Genomic DNA, 23,951 nt, shown 5'->3' on the forward strand with positions numbered 1-23,951 from the left:
TAAAACAAAATATCTACATTATTATTGCATTGTAATATGAAGTTACAAAGGAAAAACCACAGATGAAAATGTGACATAAGAGCTTGAAATATTGGATGTTTTTTTGGGTAAACAAAACGAAATCACACTGGAACTGGAACAGTCCTAGCACCAGCGGTCTGCTCGGAAATATCACCGCTTTTGTCTTCGTTCTCTCCGGTCAACTCCTCCAACGATTTTCCTTTGGATTCAGGCACCAACAAGGTAAATAACATTCCCAAGAAGTTGATTCCGCCAAGCACAAGAAGTGAATTCTTCACACCAATGCCTGTAGGGTACCCAGCGTCTACTTTATTCGGGTCTTGGCTTTGTGCGGCATACAAGAACCCAAATGCCCCAACTATAGCTCCTGCCTTCCCAGCTGCGGCTGATATTCCATGACAGGTAGACCTTAGCCTTGCAGGGAAGATTTCTGCTGGCACAATAAAAGTGGTGGAATTGGGACCGAAGTTGGCGAAGAAAAAGGTCAAGGCGTAGATTATGACGAAGCCAATCCGGTGTGACTTTTGAATCCAGTGATTGTAAGGTATGGCAAGTGCAAACATGAAGACAGTCATGAAAAAGAATCCCATCAATTGGATTGCAAAGCGCCCCATATAATCAATGAAGAGCACAGTGCACCAATACCCAGGCACCGTGCTGAACAGTGCAATAAGTGTTTGCGCCCTTGCAATCTTGAAAACCTCTTCTGGCGCACTCATAGTTTCTGGCGATGGAATCCATCCAATCTTGGAGAAGATATCCTTTTGGAAAAGATTTTGGCTGTAGAAGGCAATGTCCAACAAGAACCACGTGGTAGTGGTTCCAAGCAAGTGAAGGCCATGGCGTTTTGCGAATTCCTTGGAGAATAAGCCAAAGGAATTGGATGGCTCCACTGCAAGTCTTTCGATTTTCTCCTCTTCAGCTTCAATATTAACTTGAAGCACCTTAGACATGTCTGCCGCGGCTTGTTTTGCGTTTTTGGCGACCAGGGCAGTGTAACGAGCTGTCTCTGGCATTTTCATACGCCAGTAGTATGTGAGGGCAGCCGGAAGAGCTCCAAACATGAGAATTATGCGCCAAATATAGTCAGATTGGGGTGGAAGGGAGTCCTTTGCATTGACTTGGTATGCAGGAGGATGGTATTTGTTATTGAATGCGCTTGAAACTATCAAGGCAACAATCCCACCTCCCAAAATTCCAAACCCTTGCATGGCAAAAACCGCTGCTATAAACGCCCCACGAGTCTTTTTGTTGGCATATTCAGACATGATTGTAGCAGAAAGGGGGTAGTCACCACCGATACCAAAGCCAAGCCAAAATCGGAAGAAACAGAGTGTGGCTATAACACCGTTTGCTGAGCGTCCGAAAGAGAGCCCTGAGGCAACGGAGCAAACCACCATGAGAACAAGAGTAATACCATAGACCTTCTTGCGGCCCAATTTGTCACCAAGCCAACCGAAGAAGAGCTGGCCGGCCAATGTGCCACAAAGTGCCACGCCGTTAACAGCATCAGCCACATTTGGAGGCAACGTGCCGGGCTTTAGTGCGCCTTCTTTAGTGTAGTAAAACCGGCCGAGTAACTTGGTGACGAGGGAGATGCAGAACAGATCGTATGCATCTGTGAAAAAGCCCATTCCGGCAATTACAATTGCCGTGAAATGGTACAGTTGAGTCTTGGCCTTATCAAGTGCATCAAGCACTATCAATTTGTTTCCAGCCATGGGTGGAACTTGCTGCTTTCAGTACTAGTCCTCCGACAGTTGCCTGCACTTCGGGGGGGAAAAAAACCTTTTGTAATGGCACGTCTATGATATCAATGAACTCGGCTCAAAAACTTGAAATATAAAAAATCTGTTTGAACTTAATTTCCATCCAATGATCATTAGCTTAGTTTTCAGTAAAAAGTAAGAAAAGAAAATATACAAATCAAAACAACTTTTACAAAAATTCAAACAAAAACTATCATTAAAAAAATTAGTTTAAAACAAATTGTCAACTTTACTTGTTCATTTCTACAAACTCTAAACAAAAAAAATATTTCAAGAAAACTTTTATTTAAATTTTCATATTTTTTTTTACAAAATCCAATAAATAATACATCTCTAAAAATTATAAAAAACAGTCAAAGATTGTCAAATTTTCTCTTAACTGAACATGATGCTTTAATAATTCTCTATAACGAATGCTCCAAATTAATCCAATAGACAACTAGGGCCACTAGGCTGTAAAATGATAGGGTACTCTTATGCAACTTGTTTGTCTATTCTTTCTATTATATATATGGCCCAACATAATTATGACGAGAGTATTTTTATTCATTGAACCAATCGGATCGTTGCCGAAGTTTATTAATGTTTTTGTCACTAATGAACAGAAGACATATAACAATTAACATTGACGATGTATTGGTGTCCTATTCCTTTCTGTATTTATCCTGCATGAACTTTCATAAATTCAATGGCGATTCGCGAACACATATTCATTCAAAAAAAGAGGGAAGAAAAAGAAAAAATTGGCATTCTGATCACTTCTCAACAAAATACTTGTTTTTTCTTCTTAAAAATTGATGGATGAACAACTACTAGGCTCCACAACTGGTTATATTTAATGAATCATTGATGATACCATGTCACTGATAGTGACAACTTGGATACAAAAATCGGCCATTGCTAATATCTCTCGTGGAAGAAAAAACCTCGAGTTAAAGACACAAAAATCATGTGGCCACGGTGATTGGACCGGCTTGCAATTTGCAAGGCCAGCCGGTTAACTGGCTCGAGAAATATCAGGGGGCCGTACAAGAGACGTTGCAATTAAATACTGAAACTGACCATTCAAGGATATATGAAATGTAAAGAATTAATTTTATAAAATACCATGCAGAAAAAGATGTATTTCCGTAAGCAATAGAGCTGGCCGGCTCGTACATACGTGTGTTTAAACTTCCAAGCAGGTTCTGACAGTAGAGGGCTCTCCCTCTCCTATAGGGCTGAATGTTTAAACTCGAATCAGATCGGTTTAAAAATATATATATAAATTAAATTTTTAATATTATATAAAATATTATATATATAATTTATATCTATAATATATAATTATATATGAAACTTTTATATATAATTATATATCATATATAAAATAATTTTATATATATTATAATTTTCTTCTATGCCTTATGTTTTTTCATCTACGATATAAAGATCAATACCTATGAATAAGATCCTTCCATTATTACGAAAGTCTTTTACTTCTTATACGTCGTTGACTTTGAATTGACGTCAAAGAAATTAACTGCACTATAATAAAAAGGAATGATATTGAAAATAAAGGTTATGGCTTAACGAGTTAGATGAGAGATTTCTCAGGACTATCTTTTTCTAGGAACTAGGAAGTCTATTAATTACCTGCACGACAGGAAGATAACTTAAAGGGCACTGCTAGTATGATATATATAGAGACATAATGGATAGGTACAATCATCTTCACTGTGGCCTATTACCATGACTACAATCATCTAATTAAAGTGGTCCTGATCATAGATTTACATCCAATAAAACCAGTTCCAACCATCAAGGAATTTTCCTGGTTTCATGCATGCACCAATTCTAAATTGGAAAGCTCTCGTCATAACATTAACCACAGAGAGAGAGAGAGAGAGAGAGAGAGAGAGAGAGAGAGGCTGACCTGCTTCTTGAGGAGGAGAGCAGCAATGGAAGTGAGAGGTGTTATCGTGTTGAGCCGGAATGGAGTGCATAGAGAGGATAGACGCCAGTTATATAGCGGGCATGTGAGTCTGTGACCCCTTGGAAACCAGAATCAAGTCCAAGATCCAACGGCATATACCACCTCATCTGATTAATATAGTCAACGCTCTCGTAAAGTCACGGCTAACATTCTTGCTTCTATACTACTATGCGGCCAGCAGGGACAGATAAGTACATGCAATCATTTTTTATTTTAATAATTTTTTCATTATTCATGCGTCAGGCTACATTAATCGGCCTCTTTCGTAGCAAGTTCCTCATTATTCTTGTCTTGGCAATTTTATATTACGAGATGATTGGCAATCCACCATACGTACCAGTGTAGTACTGCTAGCTGCTTCAGCTGCAAGCTGACCGCTAGCGCTCTGCCCTTCAAGGATATCAACTAATTAGGCACATATAATAAATAGTTTTGAATACTTGAGTAATTCAATTTGACAACTTGAGTACTTATTAAATAATACATCAGTCAGGCATGCATGCATCTTTTTCACAATATTAGTGTTATTACCGTTTTGAACGTTTGCATGTACCTTAGGCTTAGAGCCAGGCGTCTAGCTTATAATTATATTATGTCATGAAGCTGATGCTTTTATTTGTCAGGAAAGATCAGACAACGTGTTGGCCAAAATATATAAGGTAGCTTACTACTCTATTATTATTTATTTATTATTTATGTGTATTATAAATTTTTTTATTTTTATTTTATTTTCTTTTAAATATTTTTTTAACATTCTTAATCATTAAAAAAAATTAAAAAAAATATAACTTTATTAATACTCACTTTATTAATCATTAAGTAAAATAAAAATAATAAATATATCATTTTCCAAATATATAATGCATTTTGGCTAACTAATTATTAATAGCTTGTGTGCTTATCATCATGCAAATGTGACGTGTGCATAAAAATAAATTAAACTAATTAAATTGGCTATGAACAGAAGTATGTTTGGTAAAGCGCCAAAACTTTGTGATATCTTCATTGACTTGGTTAATTTTATTTTTAAATTTAGTCAATATAAATATTTTTTTTTATATTTATCTATTTTATCTAAATTCAATCTCTACATTAGATTAACCCTTCATTTTTTATATAATAATAAAATATTATTAAATTAATTTTTTTTAAAAATTTATTTTTATCACATTTTATAATTATACCAATTTAATATTATTAATAATTATATTATAATTAAATTAATATTAAAAAAACATATTTTCAAACGTCATTTAATTATTTGAAATAAAAGTGTAGAATATTTTAATATTTTAATTGGTGAAATGAAAGTATAAGAGTGAGAAAATAATATTTTAATTTTTAGTGAATGAAAGTGATATTCTATATTTAGTCAACTACTGTAGCAAAAATCTAAATTATTTTAGGTTCTGCTTGACTATTGAGATTTTTCAGATGAGAATTTTGAGTTTTAAGATTAAATATTAAAATATTATATTTTAATATTATTATTGTATTGAAATTTGAAAAAGTTAAAAAAAAAGTTAAATTGTTTATTATATTTTGTATGAAGATTTGAAAAAGTTGTAATAATGAGATCAAAATTTTATATTTGAGATGAGAATTTCATATGACTAAACAGTACCTTAGATATGTCCAATCTAATGTAGAGTATTTTTAACATAAATTATATAAATTTTAGCTAATTATCCCATTTGACCAACTCAACGAGGATGCTCTGATCCCTTGAAAACAACCCTCATGGTTTTCAATGGCTAAAAGCCTCGATCGATCTTAATTCATGTGGCGTGGAATTAAACAAATCTTATAAGGTTATTTTATTTTAAAGGCCAAATAATAGTTTCACATTAACTTTGTGATATATATATCGTCATGATCATTTTAATTTATGCAGCCGGCAGGCAGAAAAAAGCTATAGCCTATGGGAGGCAATGACAAGTTCCACACCTAAATTAAAACTCGGACCAGGCATGCATCCTCCGCATTGGATCAATTCCTACATTGTGAACGTCTTTGATACGCACCATTGACAACTCATCTTCCATGGTATACTCACTACAAGAAAAATGAGCAGTTGCTAATACTATTTTCATTGCTATAAATTGACCGGAATTGCTCATTTTTCTTGTAGTGACTTTTGGCATGCACACTACAACAAAACTGCCCTGTTTCAGTAATAGCATCCTTCGGAATTCATCTTATAAAACGCAACAGTTGGACTGTACCAACTATTCTGGGTTGGTCGCATGTTGGACGCCTTAGTTTCGTTGCAACTAAGGGAACTCAACTATGGACGTGAATCGTTGGAAAAACAGAGGTTTTCCATTGTTTTCTACTGATGCAAAAAACGGAGCATGTCCGTTGCAACTGCCGTGGAGGAGTACCATTCGTAATCGTTGCAGTTCTGTTCTTGGGTCGATTAGTAACGTTGCAATACTGATGGGAAGCCGCTGCAATATATCAGGTTTCTCAATGACTGACGAATTTATTTCGCTATAAGTTCTACTGCACATCGGCAGCCCGTCAACCACAAGTTATATTTCGTTCGCCAAACTCTGTCCTTTCTCAACGACTAAGAATAAATGGGTTTCTGGATTTGTGGGCAAAAATGGGTTTCTGGGCGGCATTGAAGGGGAGGCGGTGGAGCTGCGCCATGGAGGAAGGCAGCTGCGTGGCTTGTACACACGGCTTGAGCCAGATTCGTGTGGGGGAGAGTAGATCGACAGGGAGAGAGACGAAGAGCTTGGATCAGGGCTCTGCAACTGTCGTAGCTGGAGGTGGAGCATGCGGGTGGCGGTGGAGCTGCGTCGTGGAGGAAGGCAGCGCAGGGCCATGTACACACGGCTTGAGCGAGATCCGTTGTTGGGAGAGTAGATCGACGGGGATAGAGATGAAGAGCTTGGATCGGGGCTCTGCAACTGTCGCAGCTGGAGGTGGAGCATGGGGGTGGCGATGGAGTTGCGCCGTGGAGGAATGCAGAGATTTGTGGGTTTGTGGGTGAAGGGAGAGGGAGATTACCTGGGACAGAGAGAAGCCGCGTGAGAGGGACCAGCGACTGAGGAGGTGGACGACATCGGTGGGTCGACGGCGGCGTTTAATACAGAGAGGAGATTGAGCGAGATGGATCAGCAGAAGATGGGGGAGATCGAGAAGCCGAGAGAGGGAAATTTCTGCAGATCGACGAAGAAGAAAGTCACGGACTCACCGGGAGGGAGGGGGGGGGGGAAGAGAAATGGGAGAGAAAAAAATGGAAAAAAGTGAGTATAAGAAAACGTTCTTTTTACATTAAAATTTACATAGCTGCAAAAGTATTTCTTTTTATTGCAGCGATTATTTTGTTGCAACAAGTAAAAAATGAGCTAGAAAAAATATTTTGAATATTGCAGCAAACTGCAACTGTCGTAAAAAGTGAAACATTGCTGCAAAAGCCTAATTTTGAATTTTGATGAAAAAAACTTTGCATCAATCTTTAAATTACTGCAAATAAAAGTTTTTTGCAGCAATTTTATTTCCATCAAACTTTTAATTGCTGGAAAAAGGCTTTATTCTTGTAGTGGTAGCGTGATATTCTTATGGCTTTATTAATTTATCAATTTTTTTAATTTAATATAAAAAATATAGTTATTTGTTATTTATTTAATTAACAATTACTTAGATGATTGTGTTTATTTTCACAAATCATTTTATTTTATTTAATTATTATAATTTTTTTAAACTCTCACACAAAATATAATAAATAATTTAATTTTCTTAAAATTTTAAAATAAAAATAATATTAAAAATTATATTTTAATAATATTTTATTTAATTTTTAACTTTCAACTTATCTAATCTGTATAAACAAATGAGGCCTTAATGTCAAATCAGAGTCAAGAAATAAACTGAATAGTAGGTAAAGGTTATTTTCACTGTCAATTAGAAATGGGTGACGCTATTTTATATATATATATATATATATTCTTTTGGAGTGTGCAGTTTCCACTTATTCTATTTGAAAGAAAGTGAGAAATATTATTAAAAATTAATTTTTTTTGTAGAACAAAAATTTATATACATTTTTTTTGAAGTACTATACGACATATGCATATTCCAATTTTAATACTATAAATATCATTTCTTATTAAAAATACGATATGCTTGCTTAATTAACACGGTAATGCTTGCTTGTAACGGGCACATGATTATGGTCCCTATCTAAATGATGCACATCATGAACGTGTGGCACAAATCGTGTGCGATTTTAAGGTTAAATTGTCATGCACAATGATGACCCAATAAATACAGCGGACTTGGGGTTTACGTACTCGTGCTGACAATTACAAGGAAATTTTACGTTAGTGAAATCCAAATGGCAAGCCTCAAAATTGTAGGACACGTGTACATCATGATTGGCGGCAATATTATTCCTACAATATTCCCGGAATTTTCATTACAGAATTAGGAAAACGATCACATGATGGGCAAACATCAAACAAATCTCACCGGCCAAAATGAGCAATAATGATATAATCCCACCATTTTGGGTTCTATTTAAGGAATTAAGCAACTACCTTATTATGTAATCCCATATACATGTCCTAATTGCAAGTCTCTGTTTTTTCTTTTTTACTTCAATTGGACCTTATATATATAACTTGCATATTAAATTTCAGTTTTAATTTGTTTTTTCCAGATACTTAAGGAACTAATTATCACTATTAATTCAGTATTTCTTATATATATAACTTGCATATATAGCTAATTCATTTGTGTCGACTTAAAGCTTTGTCCACACGTATTTCTTATATAATACGTTAATTGCATTTTATCTATGTCATGTGTTCTGCAGGCTTGAGTCTTGTAATTACTAGCTGTTCAGGTTCATCACATTTTATTAAGTTTGACACGTAACTTTATGATTGGAACAAAATTTGGTTTAATTCATTTTCAACAATTGCATTAATATAGAAATATATATATATATATATATATATATATAATTTGTACAAATCTTGAAGGGATAACTCTACACAAATTCTTATAAAAAGAAGTAAAGCTCACTTGAAAAGAAGAACAATATTATTTGTAATCATAGAATTATAAATGTTATATAATCGTTTTAAAAAAAATATGGTCTACGATTAAAAAATTAATTTTTTTATATAAATTTTATATTAATTTATTTTTTTAAAATGACTGTACATAATTACGATTATAAATATTATTCTCCTTAAAAAAATATTATCCTAAAGCTACTCGTTATTAAGAAGATTGACTTTTCTACAAATAAATATTAAAACTTATACTTGACGTTACTTTTTATATATAATATTCGTATGCCATCATGATTACACCCCTTACCGAATTATTATCTGTATCATATCCGTACGCTATCATGATTACCACCCTTATCCATTTTTTGACAAGAAGAAAGGAGAATGTAAAGTGAGCTACGGAACATTATTTTACAATGTAACGTAATAAAAGTAAAATAAGGGTATAATATATAATATTAAAATGTTGCTATATATAAGTATAGTCATATATTAATCTGTATATTAATATTGATTTATTTATATTTAAAATTTAAATTAATATTATTTTTAATAAAATCTACTTTTTAACTAATCACATTATATTAATGTACAGATTAGTATACAATTATACTTATAATTATATTTTTTTATAATATTATTCTTTTTACTATTATTTACTTTTTAATTAATATCTGAATATAATGTAAATACGAAAGCTCCTCTTTTCGTCAAAAGAGAGTTTCATGAGAAGAGAGATGGGTGGTTGAGCTGCCTTTATTGATTCTCAGAATAATATATTTAACATATATTTTTTTAAAAAATATCTATTTGTAAGTTAATGCATAAATTATACTTTTCATATAAAATGACAAAATTTGATTTGTAAAAAAAATTAAAATTTAAAATTTTTATAAATTAAATCTTATCGTTATATCGACAGTATAAAGAATGTGTTTTACACGCTGATTTATAAGTAGATTATATATATATATATAAAATGTCTGTATGATTGGACCAATGATGGCTCTAGGCTCCGAAATCAACAATTGGTGCTAATTTTGAATTCTTTGGAAAAGAAACAAAAATTAATTTAGATAATCCATGATACATGTACGTTTATATCTCATTTATCATCTTTACACATAGGACTTGGTGTTTCTTAAGGCATAAAAAAATTCATTTCTGTAAATTAATTTCTGTATGGTATTAGTTTTTAAATCTGTTTCTCAAATAATTATTCTGAAACCTAATATTTTTGCTCTTACTTCAATGTTTTTTTCTCTGTTTTCAGAATGTTTCTATGAATTTATATAGTCTTATGATGACGTGATAGAAATTATCTTACAATAAATGATATAGACAGGTTATTTTATGTATTTATCTCATTTCTATTCCCGATCTTTAAATTTGATTAACAACTCAAAGAAGATTTTTTTCTACTATAAGTATAAAAAAAATTATATTTAGTAGTCCCACGTTACACTTACTTTTATCTTTTTTATTTTTTCTCTTAACAATTGTTTGATACTGTAGAGTCGCTTATAAGTAGAAAAATTCTTTAGGTATTGATTGGTCATATAAATTTTTTATCTTAAATATAAAATTTTCATCTCATCATTACAACTTTTCAAATCCTCATACAAAATATAATAAATAATTTAAATTTTTTCCTATTTTTTCAAATTCTAAAATAATAATAATATTAAAATATAATATTTTAAAATTTAATCTTAAAACTCAAAATTTTTATTTAAGAATTTTCAGTAACCAAGCAGAATTTTAATATAATTTGGTCTCTAGAAAAGGGAAAAAATAATCCTATATTCATCCTTATCTATGGTTCCGTGTTGAGTAAATTTGCTTTGATAATGAATGTGTAAATTTGCTTTGATAATGAATGTGGAGCATTGGATGTTTAAATTTCAAGTTTTTGTGAACCCGCATCTACAGGTGACTATTGGAACCAAAAGATTACGAGAAATTAAATATATACATGCAATTTTTTATGTTGATAACTTTGCTTTAAATTATATAAATTAGTTGTAAAATGAATTATAATAAAATAATAATAATATAAAATATACTAATTCTCTCTGCAATGCCAAAAGTGTTGATAGGTATTAGGTAATGGAAAAACAGAAAATATACACAGCAATCTCACACTTTTTTATACTATTGAAAAATGTGAATTTATTATTTTATCTTCTTTTATTTTACACTGGTGTGTTGGGTGTGGAGCTACTTTATAGCAGTGCTTATAGAAAAATATAGTTGCAAGAATAATTGTGTATTAATCTGTGTATCAATATGATGTGATTGGGTAAAAAATAGATTTTATTGAAAACAGTATTAATTTAAATTTTAAGTATAAATGAATCAGTATTGATATACGAATTAGTACGTAACTATACTTGTATATAACAAAACTCTTATGTAATCCCGAAATGCAAACTCCAATGCATCACATACGGAACATACGAAAGCAACTTCGATGATAGCGATAAACGCGTAACTTGCTTTTTCAATTCCTTAATTAATTCCTCCTCGGTCGTTCTCCTTCAAATTTCGGAATTATATACGATATATTATGAAAGCAACACTATAGCCGAGTAAAACTCAACTTCCATGAAGTTACGCGGACAATAACCCACACGAATCATGACAAGCAAAAAACAATACTGAGAGATCAGAGAGGGAGATCAGAGAAATATAAACAAGAAATTGCTAGGGAAGTGATCCATCCGTCAAGTCAAGCTCCAAGTGAATTTCTTAGTATTGTTCTGTGGGCCTAGTTTCTTACGCGGGAAAATTAATCCCAATTGGCAGATCAGCGTAAAATGTAACGAATCTGCGCGCATTAATCCTTAATTAATTTGTCTTTTAGGCTGGTGTCGTGGACTAATGTCAGACTAGAACAATGCCAAGATAGGGAGTTACAATGTCTACGTATTATCAATATATGGGGGACCCATTAAACGTGTGGGACCGACCGCCTGTATTATTTTTTAATTTTAAACAAGTTCCTATTGATTGAATATTATTTTGTTGGTAGTTTTGTTTATTGATTGTTTTGTTATTTTCAACGGGCGTTATAATAAGCTTATACTAATTAGATCCAAATAGGTTTTGTGGGATATGGTACAAATGTAACAACTCGACTACGTACGATCATGCCGATATTTTTACCCTTTTTTTTTTTTAATTTATTTATTTTAATGGTTATCTTAATGGTTTAGGTATCGGAATAAATTATACAATGGTTACTAGAGTGAATTCGAATGAAGAAAACAAAGGAATCAACAGTGGACTGAAACAACTCCATATAATCATACATTAAGGACATTTATGTATGAATTATTTTTTTAATTTGTATGGTATCTATGCGAATATATATATATATATATTATATGACTACGAGTTATAAAAATTAATGACGCGTTTCTTTTAAAATTTGTGTTCTCGTTAATTTATGGAACGAAATTCTAAACTTTTTGAACACGATTTGTGGAAATTGGGAGTTTGAGATAGCAGGCAGCGGACTGAACAAAGTTGACCACCTTGCATCTAAACATAGTGGTCCTCATACTGTTCGAGAACGCTAGCTGTTGCCAAGCAGGCAAACCTCAAAATTTGGAAGTGTAACCCACGCCTAAATATTGGGTTTATGTCTGGCTATAATTTATCAATCCTGCTAGATACAACCGGGATGGGTAAGCGTGGGGTAACCGGGTGTAGGTAGGAGCTTACGTGGAATAAAAATAAAATAAAATAAAAAGTAAAAAAATAAAATGAAAAAACAAAGAAAGAAAAATGTAAAAGAACACATCCTTCGTCTTTCGTCTTTAAGGTTGAGAGTGAAATGATACATCTAGAAGCTCTAGACAGAGTAGAGGCCAATTTCCGTCTCTTCCAAATCGATTGCCTTAACTACGGCTCTATCCTCACTGCCGTCAATGGCTATACCAAAGTCTTCCACCTCGCCTCTCCCCACATCATTGAAGAAGTTCTAGATCCCGAAGTTCTTGATATAAAAGAAAGAAATATTTCTTCTTTTAGCATATTTCTTCTTCTGGCTTAAAATCTTTTACCTTTAAGACATTTTCTTTTCTCTTTCTTCTTCTGATTCTACTTTTCTGGATTTGATTTTCTTTCTTCTTTTTCTTTTTAAGAAAATTAAAGAGGCAGCTGACAAGATTATGAGTGAGAAATTCAAATTTATTTTTTGTTTTGGTTTGTTTGTAAAGCAAAATTCAAGTTTTTATTTTTGATTTTAATGCTAATTTACTCCATACCCAAATGGTTATGAGTGTGAAATCTGGATATGGGTATGGAGTAAAACTTTGAAAGACTAAATCAATCTTTTCACTTTTTGAGTTTTGCGTTTGAGTTAGAGCTTTTCATGGGTTTTTTACAAAATCTTGCGTCCTAAAAATAAAAAATAAAAAATGAAGAGCTTTGAATTTTCTTCGGTCCTAATCAAACTCACAAAGCAAAAAGTAAAAAAACAAAAATTATGTACAAAAATAAAAGCAAAATTCTACTAGCTTGCTAAAACCAATACTCAACGACATGCTTGTAAGCAAGAAGGTGAGCGAATGAGAGAACGATAGAGAAGGGGGAGGATGAAGAAGGAGGTTGGAAAGGAGTCAGATGGAGAGAAAGAAAAAGAGAAAAAAATATATCGTTTTATCTGATTAACAAAACACATCTTTTTATTTTTTCCACGTAGGCAACGGTTGCACGGCGGTTCTCTCAACCGGTTATATTAAGCATTTTTGATAATTTATATGTTTGGGGTTGGCAAGTATAATATGGTCTATATATACATATGTTATATCCAAGCAGGCCCACTTATTGAAAACATAATCCACGCCGGTCCAGTCCTTGTCTTGTGTGAGTTGTCACTCGTCAATGCATGGTTGTGCTAATTTTTGGAAGTTCTAAAAACCAAAAAATATAAAATAAAGCAAAATATTTGTCATTTGAACGGAGACTCATAAGAGGGAAAGTGATTCTCTGGTTATGGTAGATGAATTTAAAGATGATTCGATGAAGGGGAGTCATGTCCCTTCTGGGGCCCCCATTAATGAGATAAAGGAGTGAAGGTCTTCAGAAGCTACAAAATTCAACACATTGGGCATGTATGGTGGGATTTTATTCCCTACTAATATTTCACTGATCATCTCGTTTGAAAAACAGTTGTAAGGCTTTTGATTGAATGAAGAAGATGTTTTGCTTAAAAAAAAAAAAAAAAAAAGGGAAAAGGAAAGAGGGAAAGCTGTGTGGTCTTTCAGATCAGCAGTTAGCTCATTTCTATGCAGAATCTTACTCTGTAAAGAATGACCATGATCTCTTTAAAATCAGCAAAATGCAGCGATATTTTTTAGGTCAACTAGACTGTTGGGAGCTGGAATATCATGGGAAACCAAAAGCCGTGAGATTTGTAAGGCCCGACAAAACAAATTGGATTGGCGAAGTTCATCATATTATATTAAAGAAGATAAAAAAAAGAAAAAGAAAAGGAAAAGTGTATCTGTGTACATGATTGTGAATGGGCGGCATTGTGGCATCAGGCGACATGAGAATGGCAAGAGGTACTAGGTGGTCCATCTCCATCATCTCAATGGAATCACCGAGTCTTCGCTGTTGATCGCAGCATATTTGAACAAAATTTCTCTTTCGCGTTCCACTTCAAGGGAAGAATTGCGGATACAGAGTAAACTTGCTCTTCTTGTTACAGTTACGCCAATAAAATAAATGAAAAATTCTACTTTATCATTTATTTTTATTTTTTAATTTTACACTTAACAAATGTACGGTACAGAGATAATAAACAACAGAACAACTAAAAAATAGATTAAGCAACCGCCTTATCCGTGCTATTAGATTTAGATATATGGGCCGGCCCTTTTGAGTAGATAAGCTTGCTCAGCTCTGATATAGAGTTGGTTGATGTTTTCAGTTTTGTATTGCTGATTGTCTTTTCTCCTTCGTAAATTCTTGTAATAATAATGCTGGGTACAGTACTGGAATTTTAGAAGAGAAAATTGCGGGTAAACAGTAATAATTATTCATGCATTTTTAATAGTGCATGAACAATTATTTATACTGAAATTATATTTGAGTCGAGTTTAAGTGAATGGTACCCAATCATGTTTGACGCGATTATTATAAACATCAGATTCCATTTTAAGTTATTCCATTTACAAATTGACATGCAAACACATAATTTAGAAATTTTCAAATTAAAAAGAGACAGGAAAGAAAAGACCTAATCATCTCTGGAAAATTTTGGGTAACTTGTTCTACCTGAAAACTTCTAATCATATATATCTTAACCTGTTGCTGTAAATTGATTTAAAGAACAAAAAAGAAAAGAAAGGAAAAGGATAATTCTGTTGAGGAAAATTAATTTGTATTTTTGAAGCTATGGGAATTGTTTATTGAACATTTCCTTACGAAACCTTAAAATAGCCAAAAAAACCGACAATCCAATTCACTAACGTCCTAACATGATATAGCTTATTCATATTCCTAAATTAATGTTACATCTCCCAACATTTTTGTTGCCCAGTACTTGACTAGCTTCGCAGAAGGGTATATTGGAAGAACATGAAGAGTAGAACCTGAATGCAACTCATAAAAGCCCGAAAGCTTTATAAGACACTACAGAAATGGCCACCACAATTGCCTTATTAGATACATACACGTCTTAAGTATATGAATATTAACCGACCAAATTAACCCAAGTCCACCCATATATATATTAATGCATCTGCAAGCAAGGTTGAAAGTGAATTGATATGAACTGAGACAGCACTTTATGCGTGAAATCAAATCGTTATAATCACGCGGGACTAGCCTCTCCTGTTTCCTCCTCCTCCTCGTTCTCCCCTGTCAACTCCTCCAGCGATTTTCCCTTGGACTCGGGCACCAATAAGGTAAAAAACACACCCAACGTATTGATCCCACCGAGCACAATGAGTGTATTCTTCACTCCAATACCAGGCGCGTACCCTGCATCTGTGAGATGTGGGTTTGTGTTTTGAGCAGCATACAAGAACCCAAATGCACCAACAATAGCTCCAGCCTTCCCGGAGGCGGCTGATATTCCGTGACAAGTAGCCCTCAACCTTGCAGGGAAAATTTCTGCAGGCACAATAAATGTGGTGGAATTGGGTCCAAAGTTAGCAAAGAAAAAGGTGAGGGCGTACAACAAGATAAACCCGATATGGTTGCCCTTAAGTTTCCAGTGATCGTAAGGGATAGCAAGCGCAAACATGAAGACGGACATGAAGAAGAAACCCATCAATTGGATTACAAACCGTCCCCAACGATCAATGAAGGCCACAGTAAACCAATACCCTGGCACAAGACCGCACAAAGCTATAAGTGTTTGTGCCTTTGCAATCTTGTAAACCTCTTCAATGGCGCCCATTTTTGGTGGCGATGGAAGCCATCCAACGGCAGTGAAGATATCCTTTTGGAATAAGTTTTGACTATAGTAGGCAATGTCCAACAAGAACCAACAAGTGGCTGTTCCAACCAGGTGAAGTCCATGGCGTCTCGCAAATTCTTTAGAGAATAAGCCATAGGGTTTCTTAGTAATCTTATCTACCTTTTCTTTTTCTACTTCGAGCTCCACCTGTAATACACTAGACATGTCTGCCGCTGCCTGCCTTTCATTCTTGGCTACTAGGGCCGTAAAACGAGCTGTCTCCGGCATTTTCATACGCCAATAGAAAGTAAGGGCAGCCGGGATGGCTCCAATCATCAGGACAATGCGCCAAATGTAATCGGCTTGGTCTGGCAGGGAGGCTACTGGATCAACATCGAATGGGGGAGGCTTGTACTTGTTATTGAAAGCGCTTGAAACAATTAAAGCAACAATCCCACCAGCTAAAATTCCGAAGCCTTGCATGGCAAAAACCGCAGCGATAAATGCCCCACGAGTTCTTTTGTTTGCATATTCAGACATGATTGTAGCCGACAGAGGATAGTCTCCGCCAATGCCAAAGCCAAGCCAGAACCGAAAGAAACAAAGCGTGGTAATTATACCGTTTCGTGTGTGCCCAAAGGAGAGCCCCGAGCCAATGGAGCTTACTACCATGAGAATGAGGGTTAAACCATAGACCTTCTTGCGGCCCAATTTGTCACCAAGCCAACCGAAGAATATCTGCCCAGCAAAAGTGCCGCAAAACGCAACTCCATTAACAGCGTCTGCCACGTTGGGAGGCAAAGACCCTGGTATTTCGCCATTTTTTGTGTAGTATATGCGGCCAAGTAACTTTGAGACGGTGGTTATGCAGAAGAGATCATATGCATCCGTGAAGAATCCCATTCCGGTGATTACAATTGCCTTGAAATGGTACAATTGGGTCTTTGCAGAATCGAGTGCATCCAGCACTCTCATACTTTCACGACCCATGGCTTGATTATCCAGCACTCTCATACTCTCATACTAGCTCCTACGATACCAGAAATTTTCTGAATTAAAAAAAAAAAAAAAGACACAATTAAAGAAAAGAAACGAAACAAATATAATTAGTGATATTCCTGAAACTTTAGCTACAAAGAAATTACATCAAAATAAAATTTTAAATTAATGTGACTTGATCTTGTATGTCAAATTATAAAATTATTTTTATTATAAAATAAATATATATAACGAATTCCATAATCTTTATATATATAACGAATTCCATGCTCTTTGCGTACGCGTATGTTTATTAAAACTTTAAATTAACCGCACCTTTGTCTCTAACAATCATTGTTCTTTCACCATATGTTTCTAAAAAATATATATATAAATACACATCACTTTTTACAACACTTTTCGCAATAATATTTTAAGAGGATGGGTATTTCTATAAAATACTTGATAAAACTAAGATCATGTTACAAAAATATTATTTTTTAGAATATGCGTAGTGAAATATGTTGTGAAATATATTGTAAAATGTGTTGTGTGTATAATTACTCATAAAATCGAAGATAGGAAGTTTGCCATGATTCAATGCAATTGGGAATAAAAGTTCCATTTCCTATCACTCCACCCGAAAAAAAGACAAACAAGGTAAACTAACAAACCAACTAATATAAGAGGAGGATGTAGTACGACAAATTCTCTCGAGAAGGTTAAATGCGTTTTTTTTTTTTTTTTTTCATACAATTTTTTTATATTCTTAAATATTTTTAAAAAAATCATAACATTATTTAAAAAATAATTCCTTAATTTCTAAATAAATAAAAAATTAGCATCTAAACCCATTGTCGGGACACAAACCATTTCCCATAATATACCTACGCAGTAGTTTATATAAATGACTTACATTGGCATACCCCAGAATGTTCAATGTGGGACTTATGATGCGTAGCCTATTAAGAACTTGAATGGACAGAGCTCTCAGTTCTGCCAAACCATCATAATCACCTTTACTTCCCATGAAAAGGTAAGCATGCATTCAAGAGCATTTAGGTGAAGTGGTTCTAGAACACAAAGAAGACAGTTCCAACAAGCAGGGAATTTGTCTGCTTTAATTTACTGCACTAACTCTAACAGTAAACAAAAGAGGAAAACAGATAGGGAGAGAGACTGACCTGCTGCTTGAAAATTTCCTGATGGGGGAGTCTTTGTTGAGTGGTTGTCGGGGGTGGGGGTGGAGAGGAGGAAGAGAAGTCCTTGTTATATAACTCCTCATGACCACCTCCTCCATATGGTCATGAAGGCAAGGCGCATGCCACCTTAATTCATCTAGGCAGGTCATGAACGCTTTCCCTGGTCACAACCTAGCTAGCTTCTAGTTATTACTTGGGATAACTATGTAATATCTCTCAATCTTCGACTGCACCATTTAAAACCTAATACATACTAACGTCTTAAAAGCTTACACTTTTTTCACATATTATAACATCTTCAAAGCATTTTGTTATTTTTTTATATGCCTCCTACATACACTTAATTCTTTTCATCCCACCTATCAGCTCTCGGTTCACAGCATCAAGTAAATCCTTCAATTCTTCTATTATAAACCATTTTCTGCACAATGACCTACATAGTGATGCACAATAAGCTTATCTAATTCGGCATATATAGCACCCATATCAACTTTGTGAGTGTGTAAAAAGTCAAAGCTTTTATTTTATTTTATAAAGAGGCCGGTAAGGCTCATTTGGTTTCACATATGGTCTCAACTCATCTCATTCTAACATTTAAATATTATTCAAACAAAAATACTTTTCAACTTCAAATTTTTTAACGTTTCAACTTTTTTCTTTAATTATTACTTAATCATAATAACTTTCCCAAATTTTCAAATAAAATACAAAAACTAATTCAATTTTTTTAAATCTCAAAATAAAAATTATATTAAAAAATTAAATTCTAACAATATTTTAACTATGAAGAATTCTACTCATCATTATAACAATATTACCTAATCATAACAACTTTCCCAAACTTTCAAATAAAATACAAAAAATAATTCAATTTTTCCAAATCTCAAAATAAAAATTATATTAAAAAATTAGATTCTAACAATATTTTAACTATGAAGAATTCTACGCATCATCCTCACACCACACATCACACATAATTTTTTATTTTTTTCTCTTACCAAATTTTTGATATATGAATGATGAGATAAAAAGCTCAATTAATTTAGGAAGAATAAAACTATTTTAAAAATAAATAAATAAAAATAAGTGTGATGTGTAGACTGTAGTGTGTGGGGATGATAAGTGGCAAAACTCTTTACCTTTATAATATTTTTATCAAAACTTTTCTCTCCTTTTTCTCAAAACTCTATAAAACATCTTAACTCAAGCCATTTTACTATTATTCACAAATTATCTCATCACTACTATTCATAGCTAGATTTCTCATTTCATCTTGTCTTATCCATGTAACCAAACAAGGCCTAACATGTAAAAAAAGGTCCCAGGTTAAAATTATAAAAACCTCAAAATCAAGGCATTAAAAGAAAATTATCAAAAACCACACAGTTACATGTCTTTATTTACTAACAGCAATAAACTATATAAGATCGGCAATTGAACAACAAAAATATATCAAAGAAAAGAGGAGGAAGATTTCTCATGGATGGGGAACATGATTCAAGATATATATTAAAATTTTTTTAAAGGGTAGGAAGGAGTGGAGAGTAAAATACATACTCAGATAAGGAAATAATGTAGCCTATTTACTGGCTAAACATGCTTTATCATTAGAAGGGGAAGAAATATGAATAGAGGAGGGTCCGCCTGTACGTAATTACATGAAGTGCTTTGATTAGAGACAAAGGCTGTAATTAATGGTAGAATTAATATGATATACAAAATATAGGAGATTGAATTAAAAAAAAAGAAAGAAAGAACCAACAACAACAGCAAAAATATATCCTTTTAAGTTCAAAGCGAAACATTGAAAGTCGAAACTTCAATATTTTAGCAAGCCGATATGGGTATCTTGCATGATCAGGTGAAAACCATGATAAAAGAAGCAAATATATATGTCAATATAGGTCGAGTGAAGTACTTGCGTTAAAAGTAGGAATACTATATAGCTAGTAATTCCATTAATGGTTATCAGCTCAAGTTTCAGCGTCTCTCTGTACCAGGATACAAAAAGTATTTCATTATATCTTATTTTATTGTTATAATTTTTTTAAATTTTTACACAAAATATAATAAATAGTTTAAAATTTTTAAATCTTAAAATAATAATAATAATATTAAAAAATGATATTCTAACAATATTTTATTCAACTTTCATTTCAACTCATTTCATCTCAATTAACTATCCAAGTCTTACTAACTCTATTTGTTGCCCAGATGACTAACACAAGAGGGAAGTGAATTGAGTTATATCTAAAAATTAACAATTATAAATTAAATACACAATATAAAATATAAACAAAATATGATGCAATAATAAATATAAAGAGTAAGGGTAAGAGATGAGCAAACTCAGTATGTTAACGAAGTTCAGCCCCACTGCCTACGTCCTCGACTCAAGCTACCAATTGAGAATTTCCAAATTCACTATTCAACCTCATACAGGTGGAGATAGAAACATATTACACATTTGAACAACACCGCTACAAAGGATCCGTGTAGAACACCATCTACACTTGCAATCATCTTACACATAATGATTCAACTATTTCTTATATAGAACACTTTCTATACACATAAGGATGATACACACTATTTTACTGATACAAGAGCTGATAGTGGGTAAGTTATCATAGAACACTCCTCAATAAGTGAAATAAGAACAATCCAGTGAAAACTATATCTCTCTCAAAATGAACAAGGGTTAAGGCTCAATGCCTAGAGAAGAGAGAATGAAAACTTTGAATGAATGTTGTATGCTCTTGGTGTTGTAAATTTGAAGCTCTCAAATGATCTATTTATAGGCATATGAGACTTCATATTCAAATTTAAAAAGATTCACATATCAAAGACAACATCATTCACTTTTTTAAAAACCTCAAAGAAAAGCTTATTCTTTTTCAATTGTCAAAGACAATATCATTCATTTTTAAAAAAATTCAAATAAAAGTTTCTTTTTTTTTTTTCATTTGTTGAAGACAACATCATTTATTTTTCAAAAATTTCAAATCTAATTTTTTTACTTTTCGCATGTGCCAAAATGAGTACTATTTACTTTTCAAATTTTTCAAACAAAATCATCTACATTTTACATAAGTCAAAAAGATCATAAATCACTTTTGAAAATATTCAAATAAATCATTTAATCATGTCATGCACATGTGAAAGATAACAATCAATCATTTTTCAAATTTTCAAATTTAATTTTTAAAATATTCATGCACATGTGGAAAATATATTTTAATGTTTTATGATAAAATATTAATTTTAAACCTTAATCCTAATTTCAATTTTTTAAGAGATTTACAACATTATTCTATGAGTTTTAATGTGAATTTGTTCCCTTCTTGTTCATACTTGGTTTCTTGATGTGCTTGACTCAATTGTGTAAACAACTTGAACTTAAGATTCTTTTATTATTTGAATTCATTTGTTATCATCAAAATCTATGTGTAGATATATAATTACACGAAACTTGAAACTTTGGGTTCAACAATCTCCCCATTTTTGATAATGACAAATACTTGATAGAACCTAAATCATGTATTAATACTTATGCCCCCTGAGAATGTGCGTTAGTTTTTCAAGTAAAAGTATAAATATAACTCCAAGCTTATAACAAGTTTAGCAATTCAAACAATGTTAATGTTCTAGTCTAAAACTTCTCCCCCTTTTGGTATCATTAAAAAGGATCCGCATCAAATAAATGAATTGAAAAAAACGATGTGTTAGTAGAAACTGTAAATAATTAAAAAATTGGAGCCGCCCGTGACTTGACAAATGTGTCTGGAGATTTGAACAATCGCTTGATGTTGTTGAAAAACAAGATTGATGGTTCTGAGTTTTTATAAAAAAAAAAAAAAAGATCATTTTCACCTATCTAATACCATATAAAATCAATCTTAAAATTCATTCAATTCGCATCAAATCTTATTCTCATCTCTATAACTCATATGCATTCTTTCAACATTCTCACTTTAAGTTTTCAATTCTTTTCTCAACAGCTCATTCTTATAACATATCTCTAGATCTATCCATAAGGTATTCTACACCTTAACCTCATGTCCTTTCTGCAACTGCCATTAGTGTCATGTTGCAGTAAGAAAATAATAATTTGGTTAATAAATCAGACTCCGATGCTATCTATGATTTGGTGAGTCTCGGGACTCGCTACTCATTCTCTATTGTTGTTTTTGTCAACGGCTACAAGTCAGAAACCATGAGTTTGAAAAGTTTAAAGAATAAATTGTTGTATATTAGTGAACTGTTCAAGAGTCTCACACAAGAGAATGAATCATTCAGCAGAAGAATAAATAGTTGAAATCCCTATTAAATTCTTCATTCCATTTGCCAGTTCTCATGAATAAAGATGACATGATATTGTACGAAGAGAATGAGTGTCTCAAACATGAAGCTAAGAACCTCAGGTTTATGTAAAAGTATTTATAAAAATTTTCTCTCTATTTCTATTGACTCTGATCTATCTTTTAAAAAATATTCATAGTATGCATCATACATATTTCTCTTCTCATCATATATAATCTATCTTTTGGCAAAGGTTTTGTAAAAATATTTGCTAACTGATCATGTGTGTTTGTGAACTCTAGTACTATATCGCATTTTTGCATATGATCTCGAAGAAAATGATATTTTATTTCAATATGCTTAGTTTTATAATGTTGTATTGGGTTATTTGAAAGATTTATAACACTTGTATTATCACATTTGATTAGAATGTGATTATACATGAGTTTAAAATTTTCAAGTTGTTGCTTCATGTAAAGAATTTGAGCATAACAACTACCCGCAACAACATATTCTGCCTCAGGAGTAGATAATACAACAGAATTTTACTTTTTACTAACCAGGAAACTAGTGCATGATCTAAGAAATGACATGCTCCACTAGTGCTTTTTTGATCAATTTTGCAACCAGCACAATCTGCATTTGTATAGTTGATTAGATCGAAAGATATGTGCTTAGGGTACCATAACCCTAGGTCAATTGTACTACTAAGATATCTAAAAATGCGCTTAACTGCAATCAAATGAGATTCTTTTAGAGATAATTGAAAAAGTGCACATAAGCGCATACTGAACATAATATCTGGTCTACTGGCTATCAAATATAATAAGCTACCAATCATATCTCGATATGTCTTTGAGTCAACTAACTTATCGGTTTCATCTTTATCAAGTTTAGTGGATGAGTTTATTGGTATTCCAATTTCCTTAGCACATTCCATCCCAAATTTCTTGAGTAATTCCTTAATATATTTTGACTGATTGATAAATGTTCCACTTTTTACTTGCTTAATTTGCAATCCGAGAAAAAATGTAAGTTCTCCCATTATACTCATTTCAAATTCTTCATGCATAATTTTAGTAAAATCTTGCCATATATTTTAACTAGTAGCACCAAATATTATATTATCAATATAAATCTGAATAAAAAAAATATCATTATTTTCGTGTTTAATGAAAAGAGTTGTGTCGATTTTTTCTCTTAAAAAACCTTTTTCAATTAAGAAACCACTGAATCTCTCATACCAAACTC

At 32.7% G+C, this 23,951-nt stretch overlaps 2 protein-coding genes across 4 annotated transcripts; both read right to left on the reverse strand.

Annotated features, from left to right (window-relative positions):
* Positions 1–3,862, reverse strand: LOC122277094 (low affinity inorganic phosphate transporter 3-like). Of its 2 annotated transcripts, none has more exons than XM_043086977.1 (2): positions 3,706–3,862; positions 1–1,785 (listed from the first exon to the last, which is right to left on the reverse strand). In XM_043086977.1, exon 2 carries the CDS (start codon positions 1,740–1,742, stop codon positions 123–125), a length of 1,620 nt encoding a protein of 539 aa, XP_042942911.1. In that variant the 5' UTR covers positions 1,743–1,785; positions 3,706–3,862; the 3' UTR covers positions 1–122. The 2 variants fall into 2 exon arrangements, with proteins under 2 accessions (XP_042942911.1, XP_042942914.1); XM_043086980.1 differs by having other exon boundaries at positions 1–1,790; positions 3,706–3,857.
* Positions 3,863–15,280: 11,418 nt separating this feature from the next.
* Positions 15,281–22,573, reverse strand: LOC122303075 (low affinity inorganic phosphate transporter 1-like). Of its 2 annotated transcripts, XM_043114631.1 has the most exons (2): positions 22,563–22,573; positions 15,281–17,194 (listed from the first exon to the last, which is right to left on the reverse strand). In XM_043114631.1, exons 1-2 carry the CDS (start codon positions 22,571–22,573, stop codon positions 15,628–15,630), a joined length of 1,578 nt encoding a protein of 525 aa, XP_042970565.1. In that variant the 3' UTR covers positions 15,281–15,627. The 2 variants fall into 2 exon arrangements, with proteins under 2 accessions (XP_042970565.1, XP_042970557.1); XM_043114623.1 differs by lacking the exon at positions 22,563–22,573 and having other exon boundaries at positions 15,281–17,219.
* Positions 22,574–23,951: the final 1,378 nt, after the last annotated feature.

Source organism: Carya illinoinensis, chromosome 1 (assembly GCF_018687715.1).
Source record: "Carya illinoinensis cultivar Pawnee chromosome 1, C.illinoinensisPawnee_v1, whole genome shotgun sequence".
NCBI classification, from domain to species: domain Eukaryota; kingdom Viridiplantae; phylum Streptophyta; class Magnoliopsida; order Fagales; family Juglandaceae; genus Carya; species Carya illinoinensis.